A 23,053-nucleotide genomic window follows, 5' to 3' on the forward strand; every position below is an offset into this window, starting at 1 on the left:
ACACCTTCACAAGTTATTACATAACAGGCAAACAAAAGAGGAGGAAATAAAGTGCCGGGCGTTATTACAAGCCATTGTCTGCGGCGGTGTCAATGGGTGCGGAGGAAAGTGACCAGAGGCGTCCTCCCCAGGTTGTCGGCCCGCGTTGTTGTGTTATTATAGGATGCGATGTAAAGGTCACGTAGCACGTTTAATCATTGGGGGGGGGGGGGGGGTGTTGTAACCCACGAGGACTCTCCGCACTCAACTTCTCAGCTCCTTTCTGACAGCCTCCTGGACGGGGAGGCACTGCAACTCTAGGGGGCGCTATACAACACCCCCGGCTATGATATGACTGTATACCTGGGATCACAGGTCATATATACAGGGAGCCATTATACACTAACCCCAATTATCTAGACACCTCACGACTAGTCCTGTAGGGGCTGAAGTTATTACTATTGGGGTGCTGCTGTTACATGATCAGGGGTTGGAATGGAACTTTGGGGGGAGTCACTACTCTCTACTCTTAAGGGGGGGTCACAGGTATGGACGCAGACTTTTAGGGGGTGCAATGGGTACCTAAAGTCATCCCTATTACCCAAACAATTCATTATTAAGTCAAATACAGGTTTGGGGCGCTATAGTTAGGTATGACTAGTCTGGGGGGGCTACATGCATGCCCACCCTTTTAAGGGTGCACCCTAGAGAAGTTATTACTTTTGGGGTGCTCCTATACGGTAGGCATGCTCAGGGATTACAAAGCAACTTTTGGGCTCATCACGTATACAAGTCGTCACTTTCGGGGGGCACAAGTACAGGCGCAGACTTTTAAGGGGTGCAATGGTCGAACAATAGTTTTGGGGGGCTGCTATGAGCGGGATGATACTTTTAGGGGGTCCTAAGAGTAGTGAGTTTTTGCAGTCCCTGAAAGGTTTTATGGGTTGTATTGGGGGTCACTTTTAGGGGTGACACGATTTTAGGGGGTCTGTTTACACACCGAGGTTGGGGTACTTCCATATCTTGAGCCTCCTGTGAAGTTACAGCCCCCATAGGGGAGGTTTTATTAAAGGGACCGCTGGCAGCCTGGGCCCTGACTTCTCAGCACCTCGGAGACCACCTTATTGTTATTATCCTCCCTGTCCCAGCCGTCCCCTCTGCTCCCTGCAGCCTCAGATCCCCCCTCGCCCCCCATAATCCAGGCGGCACCCCCTTACCTGCTATGGAACCAGTCCTTGCAGATGTCGCACTCGATCATGAACCGGCTCACATCGTACGGCTGCCGGCAGACACAGTAGACGGGAGCCGCTCCGGCCATCTTTAAAATCCACTCTCCAGCCCAGACATCACACACACAGCACGGAGCGGGGGAGGGGGCCACTGCGCATGTGTCAACTGCCCCCGCTCCCCCCTCCCCTCCCGGCACATACACACACTCTGCCCTAGTTCCTGCATTCTCATTGGACGAGGACGAGTGCGGTGGGCGTGGCCGAGCGGCAGCCTCAAAGCAATAGCCGAAAAGCAATCAGCTTGGATTTGACGGAAGGAGCCGAAGTGTTCCGGAAATTACCGAGGCGAGTGACATCTTCTCTTAAAGGGAAAGGACACTGTAAATATGGAGGAACGTGGAGTGTAAGTTCACCTCTGTGTTGTGGAGAAGGAGGCTGCAAGTCCCAGTCCCAATATCCCCATAACAGAGCAAGTCACGATATCCCCATAACAGAGCCAGTCACAATATACTCCTAACAGAGCAAGTCACGATATCCCCATAACAGAGCCAGTCATAATATACTCCTAACAGAACCAGTCACGATATCCCCATAACAGAGCCAGTCACGATATCCCCATAACAGAGCCAGTCATAATATACTCCTAACAGAACCAGTCATAATATCAACATAACAGAGTCAGTCACGATATCCCCATAACAGAGCCAGTCACGATATCCCCATAACAGAGCCAGTCACGATATCCCCATAACAGAGCCAGTCACGATATCCCCATAACAGAGCCAGTCACGATATCCCCATAACAGAGCCAGTCACGATATCCCCATAACAGTGCCAGTCATAATATACTCATAACAGAGCCAGTCACGATATCCCCATAACAGTGCCAGTCATAATATACTCATAACAGAGCCAGTCACGATATCCCCATAACAGTGCCAGTCATAATATACTCATAACAGAGCCAGTCACGATATCCCCATAACAGAGCCAGTCACGATATCCCCATAACAGAGCCAGTCACAATATACTCCTAACAGAGCAAGTCACGATATCCCCATAACAGAGCCAGTCCCAATATCCCCATAACAGAGCCAGTCACGATATCCTATTAACAGTGCCAATCACAATACCCCCATAACAGCGCCAGTCACAATACCCCATAACAGAGCCAGTCACAATATACTCCTAACAGAGCCAGTCACAATATACTCCCAACAGAGCCAGTCACAATATCCCCATAACAGTGCCAGTCACAATATCCCCATAACAGTGCCAGTCACAATATCCCCATAACAGAGCCAGTCACAATACCCCCATAACAGTTCCAGTCACAATATCCCCATAACAGTTCCAGTTACAATATCCCCATAACAGTTCCATTCAACTGTAGCATCATAGTGCTACTATAATAGTGGAGGCTAAGTGCCCCCCATACAGTGCCAGTCACAACTCATAACATTGCTGGTCATAATGTCCCAATAATATCCCAATATAATCACAATAATAGTGACAGCTACAGAGCACCTGTAACTGTGATATCTAAAGTGCCGCCTAATAGTCCCAACTACAGTGCCCTTAACAGGGACAATTACAGTGCTCCTAATAGTAGGAACTACAGTGACCCCCTAACAGTGACATCTACAGTGGTCCCTAATAGTGACATCTACAGTGGTCCCTATGAGTGACATCTACAGTGGTCCCTAAGAGTGACATCTACAGTGGTCCCTTATAAGTTACATCTACAGTGACCCCCTAACAGTGACATCTTCAGTGCCCCCTTATAAGGTACATCTACAGTGCCCCCCTAACAGTCACAATTACCGTGCTCCCAATAGTATGAACTAGTTACCCCCTAACAGTGACATCTACAGTGCCCCTTATAAGTGACATCTACAGTGCCCCCTTATAAGTGGCATCTACAATGCCCCCCTAACAGTGACATCTACAGTGCCCCCCTAACAGTGACATCTACTGCACCCCCTTATAAGTGACATCTACAGTGCCCCCCTAACAGTGACATCTACAGTGCCCCCCCTAACAGTGACATCTACAGCACCCCCTTATAAGTGACATCTACAGTGCCCCCCTAACAGTGACATCTACAGCACCCCCATATAAGTGACATCTACAGTGCCCCCCTAACAGTGACATCTACAGTGCCCCCCCTAACAGTGACATCTACAGCACCCCCTTATAAGTGACATCTACAGTGCCCCCCTAACAGTGACATCTACAGTGCCCCCCCTAACAGTGACATCTACAGCACCCCCTTATAAGTGACATCTACAGTGCCCCCCTAACAGTGACATCTACAGTGCCCCCCTAACAGTGACATCTACAGTGCCCCCTTATAAGTGACATCTACAGTGCCCCCCTAACAGTGACATCTACAGTGCCCCCCTAACAGTGACATCTACAGTGCCCCCTTATAAGTTACATCTACAGTGCCCCCTTATAAGTGACATCTACAGTGCCCCCCTAACAGTGACATCTACAGTGCCCCCCCTAACAGTGACATCTACAGTGCCCCCTTATAGGTGACATCTACAGTGCCCCCCCTAACAGTGACATCTACAGTGCCCCCTTATAGGTGACATCTACAGTGCCCCCCTAACAGTGACAATTACTGGGCTCCCAACAGTGACAACTACAATGCACTTATAACAGCAGCCACTATAAGATCCCCACAAAGCCCCCATAACGCTCCCAGCAAGTGTCCCCCATAATAGTAACAGCCATAGCATCTTCATATTAGATACACTTCTACCCACTGCCCCACAATGGTGACCGCCTCCATAACAAATACAGTCAGCTTGGACAGGAATTAGGGCAATTACACCCCCTCCCCCCCCATTCCGGGCACATTAGCAGTAATAATATGCAGGCGGATGGCATCACTGGGTATTACATAACTATATGAATGATTCTTGGATCACTGGGTGCGTCTGTCTGAGCAGGAATCCTAGTGTATGAATGCGCCCGCCGCGTGCGCTGCTTTATCTATTTCTGAATGCCGCCTGTCTGTGCCACTTGTAGACTTAAAGAAGAAACTACTCTGTATCCCTAGAAACAAGAATATGCGGCACACGACTGTATGGGGGTTTATTATTTTTTTTATTTAATTTTTTATTTTTTTTCCCTTTAGAATTCTAACAATAGAAGCCAAGATAATAATGCGCTGTATGAAACGCTGCCGCTGCCCATAAGTGCTGCTCTGAGACACTGATCTACTTTATTCTGCGTCCGATGACCTTCACCCATCATAACTGGTCAACCAGTAAGATCTATTGTGATCGCTGTGAGGACTGGTGGGCATCTAATGGGCAGTGCCCATCACCTTACCAGCAGGAGAGCCCTATAAACCCTGTTTTTACTACTGCGAATGGTAATACAGTGATCCCTCAACTTACAATGGCCTCAACATACAATAGTTTCAACATACAATGGTCTTTTCTGGACCATTGTAAGTTGAAACCAGACTCAACATACAATGCTATGGACAGTCCAGATTTGTGAAACATGTCTATGAACCGACCAATCAGAATGGGCATTCACTGGTAAAACTCCTGTATTACTGAAGTGCATGCACTGACTGGTGTCATGGTAGCGCCCCCTACAGTACAGGGAGGTATTACATGTTCTGTACTCTTTACCTGTATTACTGAAGTGTATGCACTGACTGGTGTCTGGTAGCACCCCCTACAGTACAGGGAGGTATTACATGTTCTGTACTCTTTACCTGTATTACTGAAGTGTATGTACTGACTGGTGTCTGGTAGTGCCCCCTACAGTACAGGGAGGTATTACATGTTCTGTACTCTTTACCTGTATTACTGAAGTGTATGCACTGACTGGTGTCTGGTAGCGCCCCCTACAGTACAGGGAGGTATTACATGTTCTGTACCCTTTACCTGTATTACTGAAGTGTATGCACTGACTGGTGTCTGGTAGCACCCCCTACAGTACAGGGAGGTATTACATGTTCTGTACTCTTTACCTGTATTACTGAAGTGTATGCACTGACTGGTGTCTGGTAGTGCCCCCTACAGTACAGGGAGGTATTACATGTTCTGTACTACTCTTTACCTGTATTACTGAAGTGTATGCACTGACTGGTGTCTGGTAGCGCCCCCTACAGTACAGGGAGGTATTACATGTTCTGTACTCTTTACCTGTATTACTGAAGTGTATGCACTGACTGGTGTCTGGTAGCACCCCCTACAGTACAGGGAGGTATTACATGTTCTGTACTCTTTACCTGTATTACTGAAGTGTATGCACTGACTGGTGTCTGGTAGTGCCCCCTACAGTACAGGGAGGTATTACATGTTCTGTACTCTTTACCTGTATTACTGAAGTGTATGCACTGACTGGTGTCTGGTAGCATCCCCTACAGTACAGGGAGGTATTACATGTTCTGTACTACTCTTTACCTGTATTACTGAAGCGTATGCACTGACTGGTGTCTGGTAGCGCCCCCTACAGTACAGGGAGGTATTACATGTTCTGTACTCTTTACCTGTATTACTGAAGCGTATGCACTGACTGGTGTCTGGTAGCGCCCCCTACAGTACAGGGAGGTATTACATGTTCTGTACTACTCTTTACCTGTATTACTGAAGCGTATGCACTGACTGGTGTCTGGTAGCACCCCCTACAGTACAGGGAGGTATTACATGTTCTGTACTCTTTACCTGTATTACTGAAGTGTATGCACTGACTGGTGTCTGGTAGTGCCCCCTACAGTACAGGGAGGTATTACATGTTCTGTACTCTTTACCTGTATTACTGAAGTGTATGCACTGACTGGTGTCTGGTAGCACCCCCTACAGTACAGGGAGGTATTACATGTTCTGTACTCTTTACCTGTATTACTGAAGTGTATGCACTGACTGGTGTCTGGTAGCGCCCCCTACAGTACAGGGAGGTATTACATGTTCTGTACTCTTTACCTGTATTACTGAAGTGTATGCACTGACTGGTGTCTGGTAGCGCCCCCTACAGTACAGGGAGGTATTACATGTTCTGTACTCTTTACCTGTATTACTGAAGTTTATGCACTGACTGGTGTCTGGTAGCACCCCCTACAGTACAGGGAGGTATTACATGTTCTGTACTACTCTTTACCTGGGACACCAGGTGAGGGCAGCTCCATGTTATCTTTTTGGGACATTGTGGACCCTGAAGAAGCTCCTGTCCTCTACATAGACCAGTGCTTCCCAAGCAGGGTGCCCCCAGCTGTTGCAAGACTACAACTCCCAGCATGCCCGGACAGCCTTTGGCTGTCCGGGCATGCTGGGAGTTGTAGTTTTGCAACAGCTGGAGGCTCCCTGCTTGGGAAACACTGACAGACAGTGATTACAGCTCCCAGCAGAACTTTCTTACTTTTATATGTAAGGATTTGCTTTATCTATATTAGTTATCTACTTATTTTTCTTTATTCCTCACTTTTTCCTATTTTTGGATGACATTTTGGTGTCTTTGTAACCAATTACCAGGTTTCCATAGAGTTTGGGTCTCAACATACAATGGTTTCAACATACAATGCTTGTCCCAGAACCAATTAATATTGTAACTTGAGGGACCACTGTAGTGGACCGCTGCCCAGACGAAATGTCTGGAGAGTGCCCCCAATAGACAGTGCCAGTCCCTATAAAAGGGTCACGCAAAGAGTGTCCCATAATATTACTCCCCAGAGAGTGCCCTAGAAATTAACTATCCAGAGAGCGCCAAAATAAGAGTGGTAGTTAAAGAGTAAATAATAAATGTACTACTTAAAGGGGTACTCCGGTGGAAAACTTTTTTTATTTTTTTTATAAATCAACTGGTGCCAGAAAGTTAAGCAGATTTGTAAATTACTTCTATTAAAATTTTTTTAATCCTTTCAGTACTTATTAGCTGCTGAATACTACAGAGGAAATTATTTTCTTTTTGGAACACAGAGCTCTCTGCGGACATCACGACCACAGTGCTCTCTGCTGACATCTCTGTCCATTTTAGGAACTGTCCAGAGCAGCATATGTTTTCTATGGGGATTTAGTATCACCTTTCCACTCTGGCTGAGAGATAAAGATCCAGAGCAGAGGACCCCTTTATGATCTGCTTATTGCCGGGGGGGGGGGGGGGGGGGGGGGGTCCTCCGCTCAAATCCTCATCTCTCGGCCGGAGTGGAAAGGGTATACTAAGAGTCTCTCCCTTTCTGGAGGGCCTATCCTCATTCATGTAAATGGGCAATGTGTAATGCTCGACTTCCCCTGTGGTGGCGCCAGAGGGAAATAGATACTTACTCCCAGGTTTCCTTAGCAGATGAGGGGTAACAACAGAGGGCACTTTATGATCTGCGTATTGCGAATGGGGGGGGGGGGGGGATAAAGTGCCCCGGAAAGGGAGAGGCTCTCTGGCCGAGAGATGAGGATCCCGAGCGGAGGACCCCTTTATCTGATCATGTAGAATCCTCATGTAGGACATGTGACAAGGCTTTTTCTAAACCAGACAACCCCCTTAAGACCCCATCATCGATTTCCCTTCCAATAACCATCCACACCAGTGGTTTCAAACCATGGCCCTCCAGATGTTGCAAAGCTTCAACTCCCAGCATGCCCGGACAGCCAACGGCTGGCAGGGCATGCTGGGAGTTGAAGTTTTGGAAAAGGGAAGCCTTGATTTACCTTTCGTGATCAATGTGGATCCTCTGGAGGAGACAGACAGGTGTTTAGCTGTCCAGGCATGCTGGGAGTTGAAGTTTTGGAAAAGGGAAGCCTTGATTTACCTTTCGTGATCAATGTGGATCCTCTGGAGGAGACAGACAGGTGTTTGGCTGTCCGGGCATGCTGGGAGTTGAAGTTTTGGAAAAGGGAAGCCATGATTTACCTTTCATGATCAATATGGATCGCTGGAGGAGACAGACAGGTGTTTGGCTGTCCGGGCATGCTGGGAGTTGAAGTTTTGAAAATGTGAAGCCTTGATTTACCTTCCATGATCAATGTGGATCCTCTGGAGGAGGCAGACAGGTGTTTGGCTGTCCGGGCATGCTGGGGTTTGAAGTTTTGGAAAAGGGAAGCCTTGATTTACCTTTCATGATCAATATGGTTCCTCTGGAGGAGGCAGAGAGGTGTTTTGCTGTCCGGGCATGCTGGGAGTTGAAGTTTTGGAAAAGGGAAGCCTTGATTTACCTTCCATGATCAATGTGGATCCTCTGGAGAAGGCAGACAGGTGTTTGGCTGTCCGGGCATGCTGGGAGTTGAAGTTTTGGAAAAGGGAAGCCTTGATTTACCTTTCGTGATCAATGTGGATCCTCTGGAGGAGACAGACAGGTGTTTGGCTGTCCGGGCATGCTGGGAGTTGAAGTTTTGGAAAAGGGAAGCCATGATTTACCTTTCATGATCAATATGGATCCTCTGGAGGAGACAGACAGGTGTTTGGCTGTCCGGGCATGCTGGGAGTTGAAGTTTTGGAAAAGGGAAGCCTTGATTTACCTTTCATGATCAATGTGAATCCTCTGGAGGAGGCAGACAGGTGTTTGGCTGTCCAGGCATGCTGGGAGTTGAAGTTTTGCAACATCTGGAGGGCCACAGTTTGAAACCACTGATCTATACGTCAGGATCTACACATGATCATATTACTGACACCTCATGTAGGCCATAATGTCCAACTCTCCCTGCTTGCTTTCCATTAACCCAATTAGAGTGTAAGCTTCTTGGGGCGGAGAGCATTGTCCATCCGTCTTCCTGATCGCTGTCAGCGCCTGTTATTTAAAGGGCTGCTCCACCCTGGAGCCGCTTTGAATATTATATTAAATCATTATATCAGCAGTTATCTAACATACCCATAAAATGAATTGCTATATTGTGATGAGGATTTATTCAGACAGTTTTATAGTAGTCATATTCTTGTATATAGGAGCAGTATTATAGTAGTTATATTCTTGTATATAGGAGCAGTATTATAGTAGTTATATTCTTGTATATAGGAGCAGTATTATAGTAGTTATATTCTTGTATATAGGAGCAGTATTATAGTAGTTATATTCTTGTATATAGGGGGCAGTATTATAGTAGTTATATTCTTGTATATAGGAGCAGTATTATAGTAGTTATATTCTTGTATATATGAGCAGTATTATAGTAGTATTATTCTTGTATATAGGAGACAGTATTATAGTAGTTATATTCTTGTATATAGGAGCAGTATTATAGTAGTTATATTCTTGTATATATGAGCAGTATTATAGTAGTTATATTCTTGTATATAGGAGCAGTATTATAGTAGTTATATTCTTGTATATAGGAGACAGTATTATAGTAGTTATATTCTTTTACATAGGAGCAGTATTATAGTAGTTATATTCTTGTATATAGGAGCAGTATTATAGTAGTTATATTCTTGTATATAGGGGCAGTATTATAGTAGTTATATTCTTGTATATAGGAGCAGTATTATAGTAGTTATATTCTTGTATATAGGAGCAGTATTATAGTAGTTATATTCTTGTATATAGGAGACAGTATTATAGTAGTTATATTCTTGTATATAGGAGCAGTATTATAGTAGTTATATTCTTGTATATATGAGCAGTATTATAGTAGTTATATTCTTGTATATAGGAGCAGTATTATAGTAGTCATATTCTTGTATATAGGAGCAGTATTATAGCAGTTATATTCTTGTATATAGGAGCAGTATTATAGTAGTTATATTCTTGTATATATGAGCAGTATTATAGTAGTATTATTCTTGTATATAGGAGACAGTATTATAGTAGTTACATTCTTGTATATAGGAGCAGTATTATAGTAGTTATATTCTTGTATATATGAGCAGTCTTATAGTAGTTATATTCTTGTATATAGGAGCAGTATTATAGTAGTTATATTCTTGTATATAGGAGCAGTATTATAGTAGTTATATTCTTGTATATAGGAGACAGTATTATAGTAGTTATATTCTTGTATATAGGAGCAGTATTATAGTAGTTATATTCTTGTATATATGAGCAGTATTATAGTAGTTATATTCTTGTATATAGGAGCAGTATTATAGTAGTTATATTCTTGTATATAGGAGCAGTATTATAGTAGTTATATTCTTGTATATAGGAGCAGTATTATAGTAGTTATATTCTTGTATATAGGAGACAGTATTATAGTAGTTATATTCTTGTTTATAGGAGGCAGTATTATAGTAGGTATATTCTTGTATATAGGAGGCAGTATTATAGTAGGTATATTCTTGTATATAGGAGGCACTATTATAGTAGTTATATTCTTGTATATAGGAGGCAGTATTATAGTAGGTATATTCTTGTATATAGGAGGCAGTATTATAGTAGTTATATTCTTGTATATAGGAGCAGTATTATAGTAGTTATATTCTTGTATATAGGAGGCAGTATTATAGTAGTTATATTCTTGTATATAGGAGCAGTATTATAGTAGTTATATTCTTGTATATAGGAGGCAGTATTATAGTAGGTATATTCTTGTATATAGGAGGCAGTATTATAGTAGTTATATTCTTGTATATAGGAGCAGTATTATAGTAGGTATATTCTTGTATATAGGAGGCAGTATTATAGTAGTTATATTCTTGTATATAGGAGGCAGTATTATAGTAGGTATATTCTTGTATATAGGAGGCAAGATCAATCTATCTCAAGACTGTGAGTAAAGCTGAATTACAACATTACAATACTTTGCACATACAGAGGAATATAGGGACTTATATCTGGTAATTTAGGAGGGAGTGCTCTTAAATGGGCGATGTGATTTCTCTCACCACCCTAGATGCAGATGATGCAGGGGTGCCCAGTAAGCGTCTGTCCTGCGGTGGTAGACATGACTCCTCTCCCAGTTGATGGCTGCCAGATTAACACTTGATTTCCGGAGGTGTGAAGTTTATTTAAATGATATTTTCCTGTTTGACCATAACATGTCTATCGAGTGATGCCTTACTGCCAAAACAGTCCTGCAGTATTATCATTTGCTCATTTAGTGTGACTCTGATAACACTTCCAGAACACATAGCAGCATATGTTGTCATAAGGAAGCAAATAAGTAACTTCAGGTACTGGTCATGTGATCCGTCACATGATTATATATAGAAACCTAGTCCCATCTCTTTGGTTATTGCATTAAGGGGTAGTTACATCTGCCATGTCAGCATTATTCGGACATCAGCAAAGGGACAGGTTCCCCTTTATTCCTATTGCATTATGGGAACTTTCACATCTACTTTTATGAAGGTTGCAAATTGTCTTACGACACAAGATCTGAGGAACATCTCAGAAACAGAAGCTTGATATACAGTAAGATGCCATTTTGCAAAAAATTGGCCTAACAAAACACCCACAATGCTTTGCAGTGGAATTTACTTTTGTGACAGGAGAAGAACATTTTAAATGGGCACTGTCAGATTACAAACATTTTATATGTTGTACATATTGGCAAAACATTAACCTTTCTAATATACTTCATAAGAACATTTTTTTTTCTATTTTATTTTTTTATAGAAATTATGGCTATTAAAAAACAGTAGATAAAATGACTCGGCACTCAAGCAGAAGTGAGTATTGTTTGTATTTTATTTTGCAATCAGTAAGAATCTGACGTTTCGGTCCAATCCCTGGACCTTCCTCAGAGTTAGATTGCTGCGGAGGTGTGAAGAATATGCAGTACGGCTTCCAGACGGGAAAAAGGTGTATGGAACGCAGCCTAAAGCTGCTAACAGGTGACTCCTGGACTCCTGATCCAAGGTGTCTGACCACTGGGACCCCCACCGATTACAAGAATGGAATCACAGTGTACACAGTAAACTACTGCTGGGACCTCCACTAATCACGAGAATGTAACGGCAATGCACATGCTCAACCACTGATGGGACCCGCACCGATCACAGTTAATAGAACAATAGAATTCATGCTCAACCATCCCTCCATTAATTCTGATTTTGAATGGTGGGGGTATTACCATGACCATTCCCTAGAACATTAGCTAAAACTAATTGCGTTTGTTATTGATAATATATGTAAAATGAAGATCATTATTCTAAAATGGAGGTTACATCCTGTATTACGCCCTGTGTGACCACCCTGCTTGGCACAGAAGATATGATGCAATGCTTATATAAAGTAGTCTGCTAACCAATTAGAATACTTACACAATGTGTTACACCCTACTGAAGGCTATGTTTTGTGTTTACACAATACAATAAATCAGAAAGAACAGTTTTGACCTAGTGTGTCAGCGTGAGTATTTTCTCTTCGTGCACGTATTGTCTAATTTGGCTCAGGACATCAACCTAGAGCGGTCACTTGGAATGCATCCAAAACACGTTCTCTCTAAACTCTGTGCCAGGATACTGAGATGGACTCCCAATGAAAGTCTATGGGACCATCCTGGTCATGTGCACAGAGAGCAGGGAGAGAATCACTCAGCCATGCACTTCTCTCTGCTTCTCGGCCTTTTGGCTAAGATCAAGTGTAGTATTTGTTCTTATCAGTTTATGCTGGTGACCCTAAGCGCCGATTTTGGACTGGTGGGGATGGGTGCTGCATGGATGGGACAGGTACTTTAGTGCCTCGGGGTGTGGTGACCCCGAGGTGCCGAAACTCACTGAGAGGATGGGATCACTGAGTAGAAGCACTTGCACCATATCTCTACACCGTGTGGCACTCACCTCTTCATTCCCGGCCTTCTGGCTAGGATCAGAGAAATTTTTATAGATCCGGACGAATGTCCAGGCAGTATATCTGCACACTTATTCACTAATTTATTTCTTTTTTGTTCACTGTGTCACTTTTTTATGTGTAGTGTGTCCACAGGATTGGTCAGGATGTGGTAGCCCTTCTGGGTGTCCCTCCTGGCGGTCTAGGGGAGGTGTGTGTGGCTATTAGGTTCCGCACCTCGGCTCTTTAAAAAAAAGCGGCTCTTAAAAAAAAAAGCGCTTCTCTCCATGTTTATTTTAGCAAACAGGGTTCGCGGTGTGAACACTTAAAGCCCCACACTTCTCCTTGCTTATTCTCCGGATCATTTGGGATCGCAGCACTAATACCCTGACCTCTCAAAACCTTTTCCACGTCTCGGACACGGACAGGCTTTGAATTCACTTAGAACTGTGTAATGCTTCATGTCTCCTGCGGGGGCACTGCAGGGAAATTGAACACTTAGTGCCAGATGGGATTAATACAATTAACTTTTATGCTCTATTTCAACCTGAACCTGAATGAACCCTTTGAGAGAGTGCATCGTGCCTTCTGTAAATGCTGCAAGCTGTCCCCTTGCAGGGACTGAATAGAAATCACTGAGTCACCTTACCACCCACGCAAGACTTTCAAAAGTAAAAAAAACAAAAAAAACAATTTTATGATTCAGGAATCCCCGTCCCCCAGAACACCAACGTCAGTGATCTCTGCAGTCACCATGGCCTGTTCTTCTGCCTCCTACACAAACCCCCTGTGTTCTATTACACAATGTGTCCAAAGGGAACAGACTGTGAATGAAGTCATCCAGACAAGTTCCTGAATGTAGCTTCTCATCTCGGTTACTTCCTCTCCTCCGATTGAGCTGTTCATTCCCCGAGGATTCATTCTCTCTTATCTGCCCGTTCTATAGATCTCAGCACTCTCTATAGCTGAACATAGCGAGAAAATATCAGTGTCAATAATAAGGAAAACGTGCCAGCACCCGCTAGGTGTGTCCAAGGAAGCCGTAGCCTGACTCCCTGTATTTGGTGAGTAATCGTTGGCAGTAATATCTGGAAAACGGTGATGTCACTCCTGTACAATATAACCTATTCAAGTTGGATAATAACCTATAAGGTGGGGGGGGGGGGGTGATGTCACCCCTGTGCAATATGACTAACACCTGAAGAGCGGTGATGTCATACATTTTATAATAAATTATTGGTGATGATGATGTCACTCCTATACAATATAACAAAGAAGAGCAGTGATGTCATACATCTTTTAAGAGAGGATTGGTGATGATGTCACTCCTATAGAATATAACAAAGAAGAGCAGTGATGTCATACATCTTATAAGAGATGATTGGTGATGATGTCACTCCTATACAATATAACAAAGAAGAGCGGTGATGTCATACATCTTATAAGAGATAATTGGTGATGATGTCCCTCCTATACAATATAACAAAGAAGAGCGGTGATGTCATACATCTTTTAAGAGAGGATTGGTGATGATGTCACTCCTATAGAATATAACAAAGAAGAGCAGTGATGTCATACATCTTATAAGAGAGGATTGGCGATGATGTCACTCATAGAATATAACAAAGAAGAACAGTGATGTCATACATCTTATAAGAGATGATTGGTGATGGCATCTCTCCTATACAATATAACAAAGAAGAGCGGTGATGTAATACATCTTATAAGAGATGATTGGTGATGATGTCACTCCTATACAATATAACAAAGAAGAGCAGTGATGTCATACATCTTATAAGAGATGATTGGTGATGATGTCACTCCTATACAATATAACAAAGAAGAGCAGTGATGTCATACATCTTATAAGAGATGATTGATGATGATGATGTCACTCCTATAAAATATAAGAAGAAGAGCAGTGATGTCATACATCTTATAAGAGAGGATTGGTGATGATGTCACTCCTATACAATATAACAAAGAAGAGCGGTGATGTCATACATCTTATAAGAGATGATTGGTGATGATGTCACTCCTATAGAATATAACAAAGAAGAGCAGTGATGTCATACATCTTATAAGAGATGATTGGTGATGATGTCACTCCTATAGAATATAACAAAGAAGAGCAGTGATGTCATACATCTTATAAGAGATGATTGATGATGATGATGTCACTCCTATACAATATAAGAAGAAGAGCGGTGATGTCATACATCTTATAAGAGATAATTGGTGATGATGTCACTCCTATACAATATAATAAAGAAGAGCAGTGATGTCATACATCTTATAAGAGATGATTGATGATGATGTCACTCCTATACAATATAAGAAGAAGAGCGGTGATGTCATACATCTTATAAGAGATAATTGGTGATGATGTCACTCCTATACAATATAATAAAGAAGAGCAGTGATGTCATACATCTTATAAGAGATGATTGATGATGATGTCACTCCTATACAATATAAGAAGAAGAGCAGTGATGTCATACATCTTATAAGAGATGATTGATGATGATGTCACTCCTATACAATATAAGAAGAAGAGCAGTGATGTCATACATCTTATAAGAGATGATTGATGATGATGATGTCACTCCTATACAATATAATAAAGAAGAGCAGTGATGTCATACATCTTATAAGAGAGGATTAGTGATGATGTCACTCCTATACAATATAACAAAGAAGAGCAGTGATGTCATACATCTTATAAGAGATGATTGGTGATGATGTCACTCCTATACAATATAACAAAGAAGAGCGGTGATGTCATACATCTTATAAGAGATGATTGGTGATGATGTCACTCCTATAGAATATAACAAAGAAGAGCAGTGATGTCATACATCTTATAAGAGATGATTGATGATGATGATGATGTCACTCCTATACAATATAATAAAGAAGAGCAGTGATGTCATACATCTTATAAGAGAGGATTAGTGATGATGTCACTCCTATACAATATAACAAAGAAGAGCAGTGATGTCATACATCTTATAAGAGATGATTGGTGATGATGTCACTCCTATACAATATAACAAAGAAGAGCGGTGATGTCATACATCTTATAAGAGATGATTGGTGATGATGTCACTCCTATAGAATATAACAAAGAAGAGCGGTGATGTCATACATCTTATAAGAGATGATTGGTGATGATGTCACTCCTATACAATATAACAAAGAAGAGCGGTGATGTCATACATCTTATAAGAGAGGATTGGTGATGATGTCACTCCTATACAATATAATAAAGAAGAGCGATGATGTCATACATCTTATAAAAGATAATTGGTGATGATGTCACTCCTATACAATATAATAAAGAAGAGCAGTGATGTCATACATCTTATAAGAGATGATTGGTGATGACGTCACTCCTATACAATATAACAAAGAAGAGCGGTGATGTCATACATCTTATAAGAGATGATTGGTGATGATGTCACTCCTATAGAATATAACAAAGAAGAGCAGTGATGTCATACATCTTATAAGAGATGATTGGTGATGGCATCACTCCTATACAATATAACAAAGAAGAGCGGTGATGTAATACATCTTATAAGAGATGATTGGTGATGATGTCACTCCTATACAATATAACAAAGAAGAGCGGTGATGTCATACATCTTATAAGAGAGGATTGGTGATGATGTCACTCCTATACAATATAATAAAGAAGAGCGATGATGTCATACATCTTATAAAAGATAATTGGTGATGATGTCACACCTATACAATATAATAAAGAAGAGCAGTGATGTCATACATCTTATAAGAGAGGATTGGCGATGATGTCACTCCTATACAATATAACAAAGAAGAGCGGTGATATCATACATCTTATAAGAGATGATTGGTGATGATGTCACTCCTATACAATATAACAAAGAAGAGCGGTGATGTCATACATCTTATAAAAGATAGTTGGTGATGATGTCACTCCTATACAATATAATAAAGAAGAGCGGTGATGTCATACATCTTATAAAAGATAATTGGTGATGATGTCACTCCTATACAATATAACAAAGAAGAGCGGTGATGTCTTACATCTTATAAGAGATAATTGGTGATGATGTCACTCCTATACAATATAACAAAGAAGAGCGGTGATGTCATACATCTTATAAGAGATAATTGGTGATGATGTCACTCCTATACAATATAACAAAGAAGAGCAGTGATGTCATACATCTTATAAGAGATAATTGGTGATGATGTCACTCCTGTACCATATAAAAAGAAGAGCGGTGATGTCATACATCTTATAAGAGATGATTGGTGATGATGTCACTCCTATAGAATATAACAAAGAAGAGCAGTGATGTCATACATCTTATAAGAGATGATTGGTGATGATGTCACTCCTATAGAATATAACAAAGAAGAGCGGTGATGTCATACATCTTATAAGAGATGATTGGTGATGATGTCACTCATAGAATAATACAAAGAAGAGCGGTGATGTCATACATCTTATAAGAGATAATTGGTGATGATGTCACTCCTATAGAATATAACAAAGAAGAGCAGTGATGTCATACATCTTATAAGAGATGATTGGTGATGATGTCACTCCTATACAATATAACAAAGAAGAGCAGTGATGTCATACATCTTATAAGAGATGATTGGTGATGATGTCACTCCTATAGAATATAACAAAGAAGAGCAGTGATGTCATACATCTTATAAGAGATGATTGGTGATGATGTCACTTATCTACCATATAACTAATACCTGAAAAGAATTGATGCCATAATAATGTTATCCATGTTCAATATTACCTTGTAAAAGTAGGTAATGATGTCACTCCTGAATAGTATACCTATTGCTTATGAATTATAATGATGATAATAATGATGTCACTCTTGTACAATACCGTAAGAGCAGTGATGTCACATATCCTATAACAGGTGACTGGTAATGATGTCACTTCTGTACAATAAAATACATGAAGGGCAGTGATGACATACATCACATGAGAGATAACTGGTGATGATGTCACTCCTTTAAAATATAACTAGTACCTGAATGGCAGTGATGTCATATATATTGCAAGAGACGTTTGGTGATGATGTCACTCATCTACCAGATATCTAATACCTGAAAAAAAAACATGTTAACAGGATGGTGCCGCTTTCATGACCACTTTTTGGCTTATGTGGTGGTTTGGTGAAGTATGTGACCCCTTTTAGGATCACAGTAGGTCCAGTCCTAGAGGTCATCAGCTATTGGTAAGGAAACAATGACCTATAGATTCAACACAGTGTGGGCCTTCCATTGCTTTCGATAGAGACGTTGGCTCCTTCAGCGAAAGACCTATTGAACTGAGGTAACTACCTCCAATAGGTGGCGCTAGTGAGATAGTTTTCTTCCTTCTGCGAGACAGCTCATTTGCATACTGTTTTCCCATGGAGCATTGCCAATAAGACTCACAGCTGGTCTCCCTAATGAGAATCAGTTCCTCCCCAAAGCCTCATATCCCCTAATAGATAGACAAACCCCCTCTAAATAGTCTAGCCGTCTGCTCCACTCTCTCCGTCTCGCTAAATACACAGTGGTTCGCAGCGTTTTACTTCGCAGCTGAACATTTCCATCGCAGCCCATTCATCTGTCACCGAGCGACGAGGAGGAGAATCCTCACTATCTGCCCGGTAACCAAACATCAAAGTCCATGTTTTTCCTTTTTTTGTATTTTTTTTATTATTTGCTTCCTACACACAATATGGCATTTGTTAAGCTTAAGTTCACAGCATCTCAGCTTCCTCCGTCCTATCACTTTCACTCAATCTTTTTTTTTTTTCCTTTAATGGCTCAGCCTACCCAGAATGTTGAGCACTTTTCTACTAATTGCTCATTCATTTTCCACCACGCGTGTAATCGTGAAACTATTAATCTGAGACGTCTTTACCGGAACCCCTAATTACATTAGTCGAGAAAACGCTAAGGTCGGCACATGTTGCTTCATTTCGAAAGGCATTACTTTTCACGTTACGTCAGATAATGGATGTGTGCCGTTCTCCACTCATGGAGGGCTTTCTGGTATAATGGGAGTTGAGCTTAAAGGGGTACTCCGCTGCCCTGCTTCTGGAGCTCCGCTCGCCAGCGTCCGGAAGTTTATTGTTCGGGCTTCCGTGTTCAGGGCCGCCCCTTGTGACGTTACGCCCGCCCCCTCATGACATCACGCCTGCCCCCTCAACGAAAGTCTATGGGAAGGGGGCGCGACGGCCGTCGCGCCCCCTTCCCATAGACTTTCGTTGAGGGGGCGGGCGTGACATCACAAGGGGCGGCCCTGAACACTGAAGCCCGCACACAGCCGTTTGGAACAATAAACTTCCGGACGCTGGCGAGCGGAGCTCCGGAAGCAGGGCAGCGGAGTACCCCCTTTAAAGGGTTAATAATTAAAGGGATATGATGAGTTTGCCACAACTTATAAAATTATGATTTTCTCCCTGGGCTCAAGTGTCTAGAAGGCGGGGCAGAGTTGATCAAGTGCCATAGCTTCTTTGATTTGTGTCCCTTTCCCCTCCCTGTCCTGGTTGAGCAAGGTACAGGGCACCGAGCCCTGTCTACAAATCTCACACATTACTGATCCCCTTAAAGGGGGTACTCCAGTGGAAAACTTTTTTTTTTTTAAATGAACTGGCGCCAAAAAATCTTAATCCTTTCAGTACTTTTTAGCAGCTGTTTGCTACTGAGGAAAATATTAATTTTTTGAATTTCTTTTTTGTGTTGTCCACACTGCTCTCTGCTGACACCTGATGCCCGTATCAGGAACTGTCCAGAGCTGGAGAGAATCCCCTTAGCAAACCTATGCTGCTCTGGACAGTTCCTGACACGGACAGAGGTGTCAGCAGAGAGCACTGTGGACAAGACAAAAAAAGAAATTCAAAAAGTAAAGAATTTCCTTTGTAGCATACAGCTGCTAAAAAGTACCAAAAGGATTAAGATTTTTTAATAGAAGTAATTTACAAATCTAACAACAAAGGCACGTACGTGCACTCACCGCTCAACGGAGACTGTTCAGCATGAGGGTCCAGTCCACGGAAAGGCTGGATTACAGCATTGGTGCAGGTAAGTGGGCGCTCGGAGGCTACGTCGGCTGTTTCACACGTGTAAGCGTGCTTCTTCCGGCCTCAAATTTACAAATCTGTTTAACTTTCTAGCACCAGTTCATTTAAAAAAAAAAAGTTTTTCACCGTGGTCCCACCCACTTGACACTTGAGCCCAGCGCTAACTAAGGTATGTTTCATATCGTTGACCTACCTGACGATTTGTAACGACCTACCTGTTGCTCAAATGATAAATATTGGCTGACAGATTCACTTTAAAAGGGTGTTCTAGCTAATGTAAGATGTACTAGTGTTGGCATTGACAGGAAGTGAAAAGGCCGCAACGCTCCTTACACAAGCCCTGCTGCCCCTTCGGCCGGTGTGCCAAGACTCAGCCCCCCACTGATCACAAAGCTTAGCTACACTGCCCATACAGATTATCAGAAAAATGAGCGTTCTGGGAAATGCTTGTTCTCAATAATTGCCCGTGGAAAAAAGCCAGCGATCAGCTGATGAACAATTTAGCGTACAGTGGTCCCTCAACATACGATGGTAATCCGTTCCAAATGAACCATCGTTTCTTGAAACCATCGTATGTTGAGGGATCCATGCAATGTTAAATATAGGAAGGTAAACTCACCTGTCCCCGCCGCTCCGGACCGTCACTGCTGCCCTGGATGTCTTCCTCCATCGTTGTCGCCGCGTTCCCGTGATGTCCCCACCACTCCAGACCGTCTCCGCTGCCCGGTATCGTCGTTCCTTATCGCCGTCATCACGTCGCTACACACGCCGCTCCTATTGGATGACGGGACGGTGTGCGCGGCGACGTGATGACGACGATGGAGAGCGACGGCGATGCAGGGGATCCTGAAGAGAATGGTCCGGAGCACCGGGAACAGGTAAGAGACATCACCGGAGCACATGGGGCACCGTAAACGGCTATCCGGTGGCAGCTGAAGCAGTCTGCGCTGCGGGATAGCCGTTTATGCGATGGCCCCGACATACAAAAGCATCGTATGTTGATGCTGCCTATGAGAGGCCATCGCATGTTGAAATGATTGTATGTCGGGGCCATCGTAGGTCGGGGGGTCACTGTACATGCTTTTGAACACGTGCAGGCAAAACCACGCCCTCATTTTTGTACCAATTGCAGCACAAGGTTGTTATTGCCAACATCACATGACCAATGGTGAACGCAACGGGGGAGCACTTATGTTATATGGTGCCTTGTGTGGTCACACACCCCTATGGATATCCCTGTATAGAAGTTAGAACTGCCTAGGACATAGGACACACTGCAGTTCCCACGGTTACTAGGATCCTACTAGGGCCTACAACATTTAGCTAAAAGGGATTATGTAGGATTAGAAAATCATGGCTGCTTCCTTCTGGTTGTGTCTGGTATTAAAGGGGTTCTCCGGTGCTTACACATCTTTTCCCCTATCCAAAGGATAGGGGATAAGATGCCTGATCGCGGGAGTCCTGGCACTGGGGACCCCCGGGATTTTGCACGCGGCACCCCGTTTGTAATCAGTCCCTGTTCGCTCCGGGTCTGATTACCGACGACCACAGGGCCGACGGCATGTGATGTCACGCCTCCGCCCCCGTGTGACATCATGCTCTGCCCCTCAATGCAAGCCTACATGATAGCTGTCACGCCCCCTCCTATAGGTTTGCATTGAGGGGCAGAGCGTGACGTCACACGGGGGCGGAGGCCTGACGTCACACGGGGGCGGAGGCGTGACGTCACACGGGGGCGGAGGCGTGACGTCACATGCCGTCGGCCCTGTGGTCGTCGGTAATCAGACCCGGAGCGAACATGCTCCAGGGACTGATTATAAACGGGGTGCCGCGTGCAAGATCCCGGGGGTCCCCAGCGGCGGGACTCCCGCGATCAGGCATCTTATCCCCTATCCTTTGGATAGGGGATAAGATGTCTAAGCACCGGAGAACCCCTTTAAAGCTGAGCTCTATTAAAGTCAATAGGGCTGAATTGCAGTACCAAGCACAATCTGCGATCAGGTGTGGCGCTGTTTTTAGAAGCAAGCAACCATGTTTTTTTTTCTAATTCTGGACACCCAGATTAAGAGAATTAGAAATAGGAAAGCTGTGGGAGACATGGAAACAGAGGACATAGAGTACTGGAAATTAGGTTTTCACTACTGGGACCACCACCAGTCCAAAAATAGCTATTAGGTACCGTATTTATATAAGACGCTCCGGCATATAAGTCGCACCCAATTTTAAAGGAGGAAAATCTAGAAAAAAAAAGATTCTGAACCAAATACAATGTAAAGTATAGGACAGTGATCTTCAACCTGCGGCCCTCCAGATGTTGCAAAACTACAACTCCCAGCATGCCCGGACAGCCGTTGGCTGTCCGGGCATGCCAGGAGTTGTAGTTTTGCAACATCTGGAGGGCCGCAGGTTGAAGATCACTGGTATTGGAGGTTATACTCACGTGTCCGCGCCGCTCCGGACCCATCACCGCTCGTCACCGCTGCCCTGGATGTCGCCCTCCATCGCCGCGCCCCCGGGGTGTCCCTGTCTCTCCGGAATGTCTCTGCTGCCCGGGATCCTCGCTCTCCGTCGCCGCCATCACGTCGCTACGCACGCCGCTCCTATTGGATGACGGGATGGCTTGCGCGACGACGTGATGACGATGAAGGAGAGCGCCGACCATGCAGGGGATCCCGGCATGGAGCAGTCATTCGCCGATCGGACACCGAGGAGGCAGGTAAGGTCCCTCCCGGTGTCCTGTAAGCTGTTCGAGACGCTGCTATTTCACCGCGGCGGTCCCGAACAGCCCGACTGAGCAGCCGGGTTAGTGTCACTTTCGCTTCAGACATGGCGGTCAGCTTTGATCGCCGCGTCTGAAGGGTTAATACAGGGCATCACCGCGATCGGTGATGTCCTGTATTAGCCGCGGGTCCCGGACGTTGATGGCCGCAGGGACCGCCGCGATAGGACAGGGTTATAATGTGTATTTGCCCTATAAGACGCACCAATTTCCCCCCCCCCCCCCCCCGCCCCCCAATTTTGGGGAAGAAAAAGTGCGTCTTATACGGCGAAAAATACGGTAGGTGGTGGAGAGAAGGGGAGGC

At 43.6% G+C, this 23,053-nt stretch overlaps 1 protein-coding gene, 1 long non-coding RNA gene and 1 pseudogene across 4 annotated transcripts in view; 2 read left to right on the forward strand and 1 right to left on the reverse strand.

Annotated features, from left to right (window-relative positions):
- The window catches only part of KDM7A (lysine demethylase 7A), a 94,196-nt gene extending 92,848 nt beyond the window's left edge, over window positions 1–1,348 (reverse strand). Inside the window, exon 1 of the mRNA XM_056517547.1 lies at window positions 1,197–1,348. Coding sequence (XP_056373522.1) covers window positions 1,197–1,297 — 101 coding nt within the window. The 5' untranslated portion in view covers window positions 1,298–1,348. The remainder of the gene's footprint in view (window positions 1–1,196) is intronic.
- Window positions 1,349–1,523: 175 nt separating this feature from the next.
- The window catches only part of LOC130267573 (uncharacterized), a 75,555-nt gene continuing 54,025 nt past the window's right edge, over window positions 1,524–23,053 (forward strand). The window contains exons 1-2 of one of the 3 annotated variants that reach the window (XR_008843224.1): window positions 1,565–1,611; window positions 11,719–11,771. This is a non-coding gene — a long non-coding RNA (uncharacterized LOC130267573). Of the gene's footprint in view, window positions 1,612–11,718; window positions 11,772–13,799; window positions 13,938–23,053 lie in introns of those variants that run through there. The other 2 variants (XR_008843222.1, XR_008843223.1) reach the window with 2 other exon arrangements.
- Window positions 12,656–12,822, forward strand: LOC130267851 (U2 spliceosomal RNA; annotated as a pseudogene).

Source organism: Hyla sarda, chromosome 4 (genome assembly GCF_029499605.1).
Source record: "Hyla sarda isolate aHylSar1 chromosome 4, aHylSar1.hap1, whole genome shotgun sequence".
In the NCBI taxonomy this organism is placed as follows: Eukaryota; Metazoa; Chordata; class Amphibia; order Anura; family Hylidae; genus Hyla; species Hyla sarda.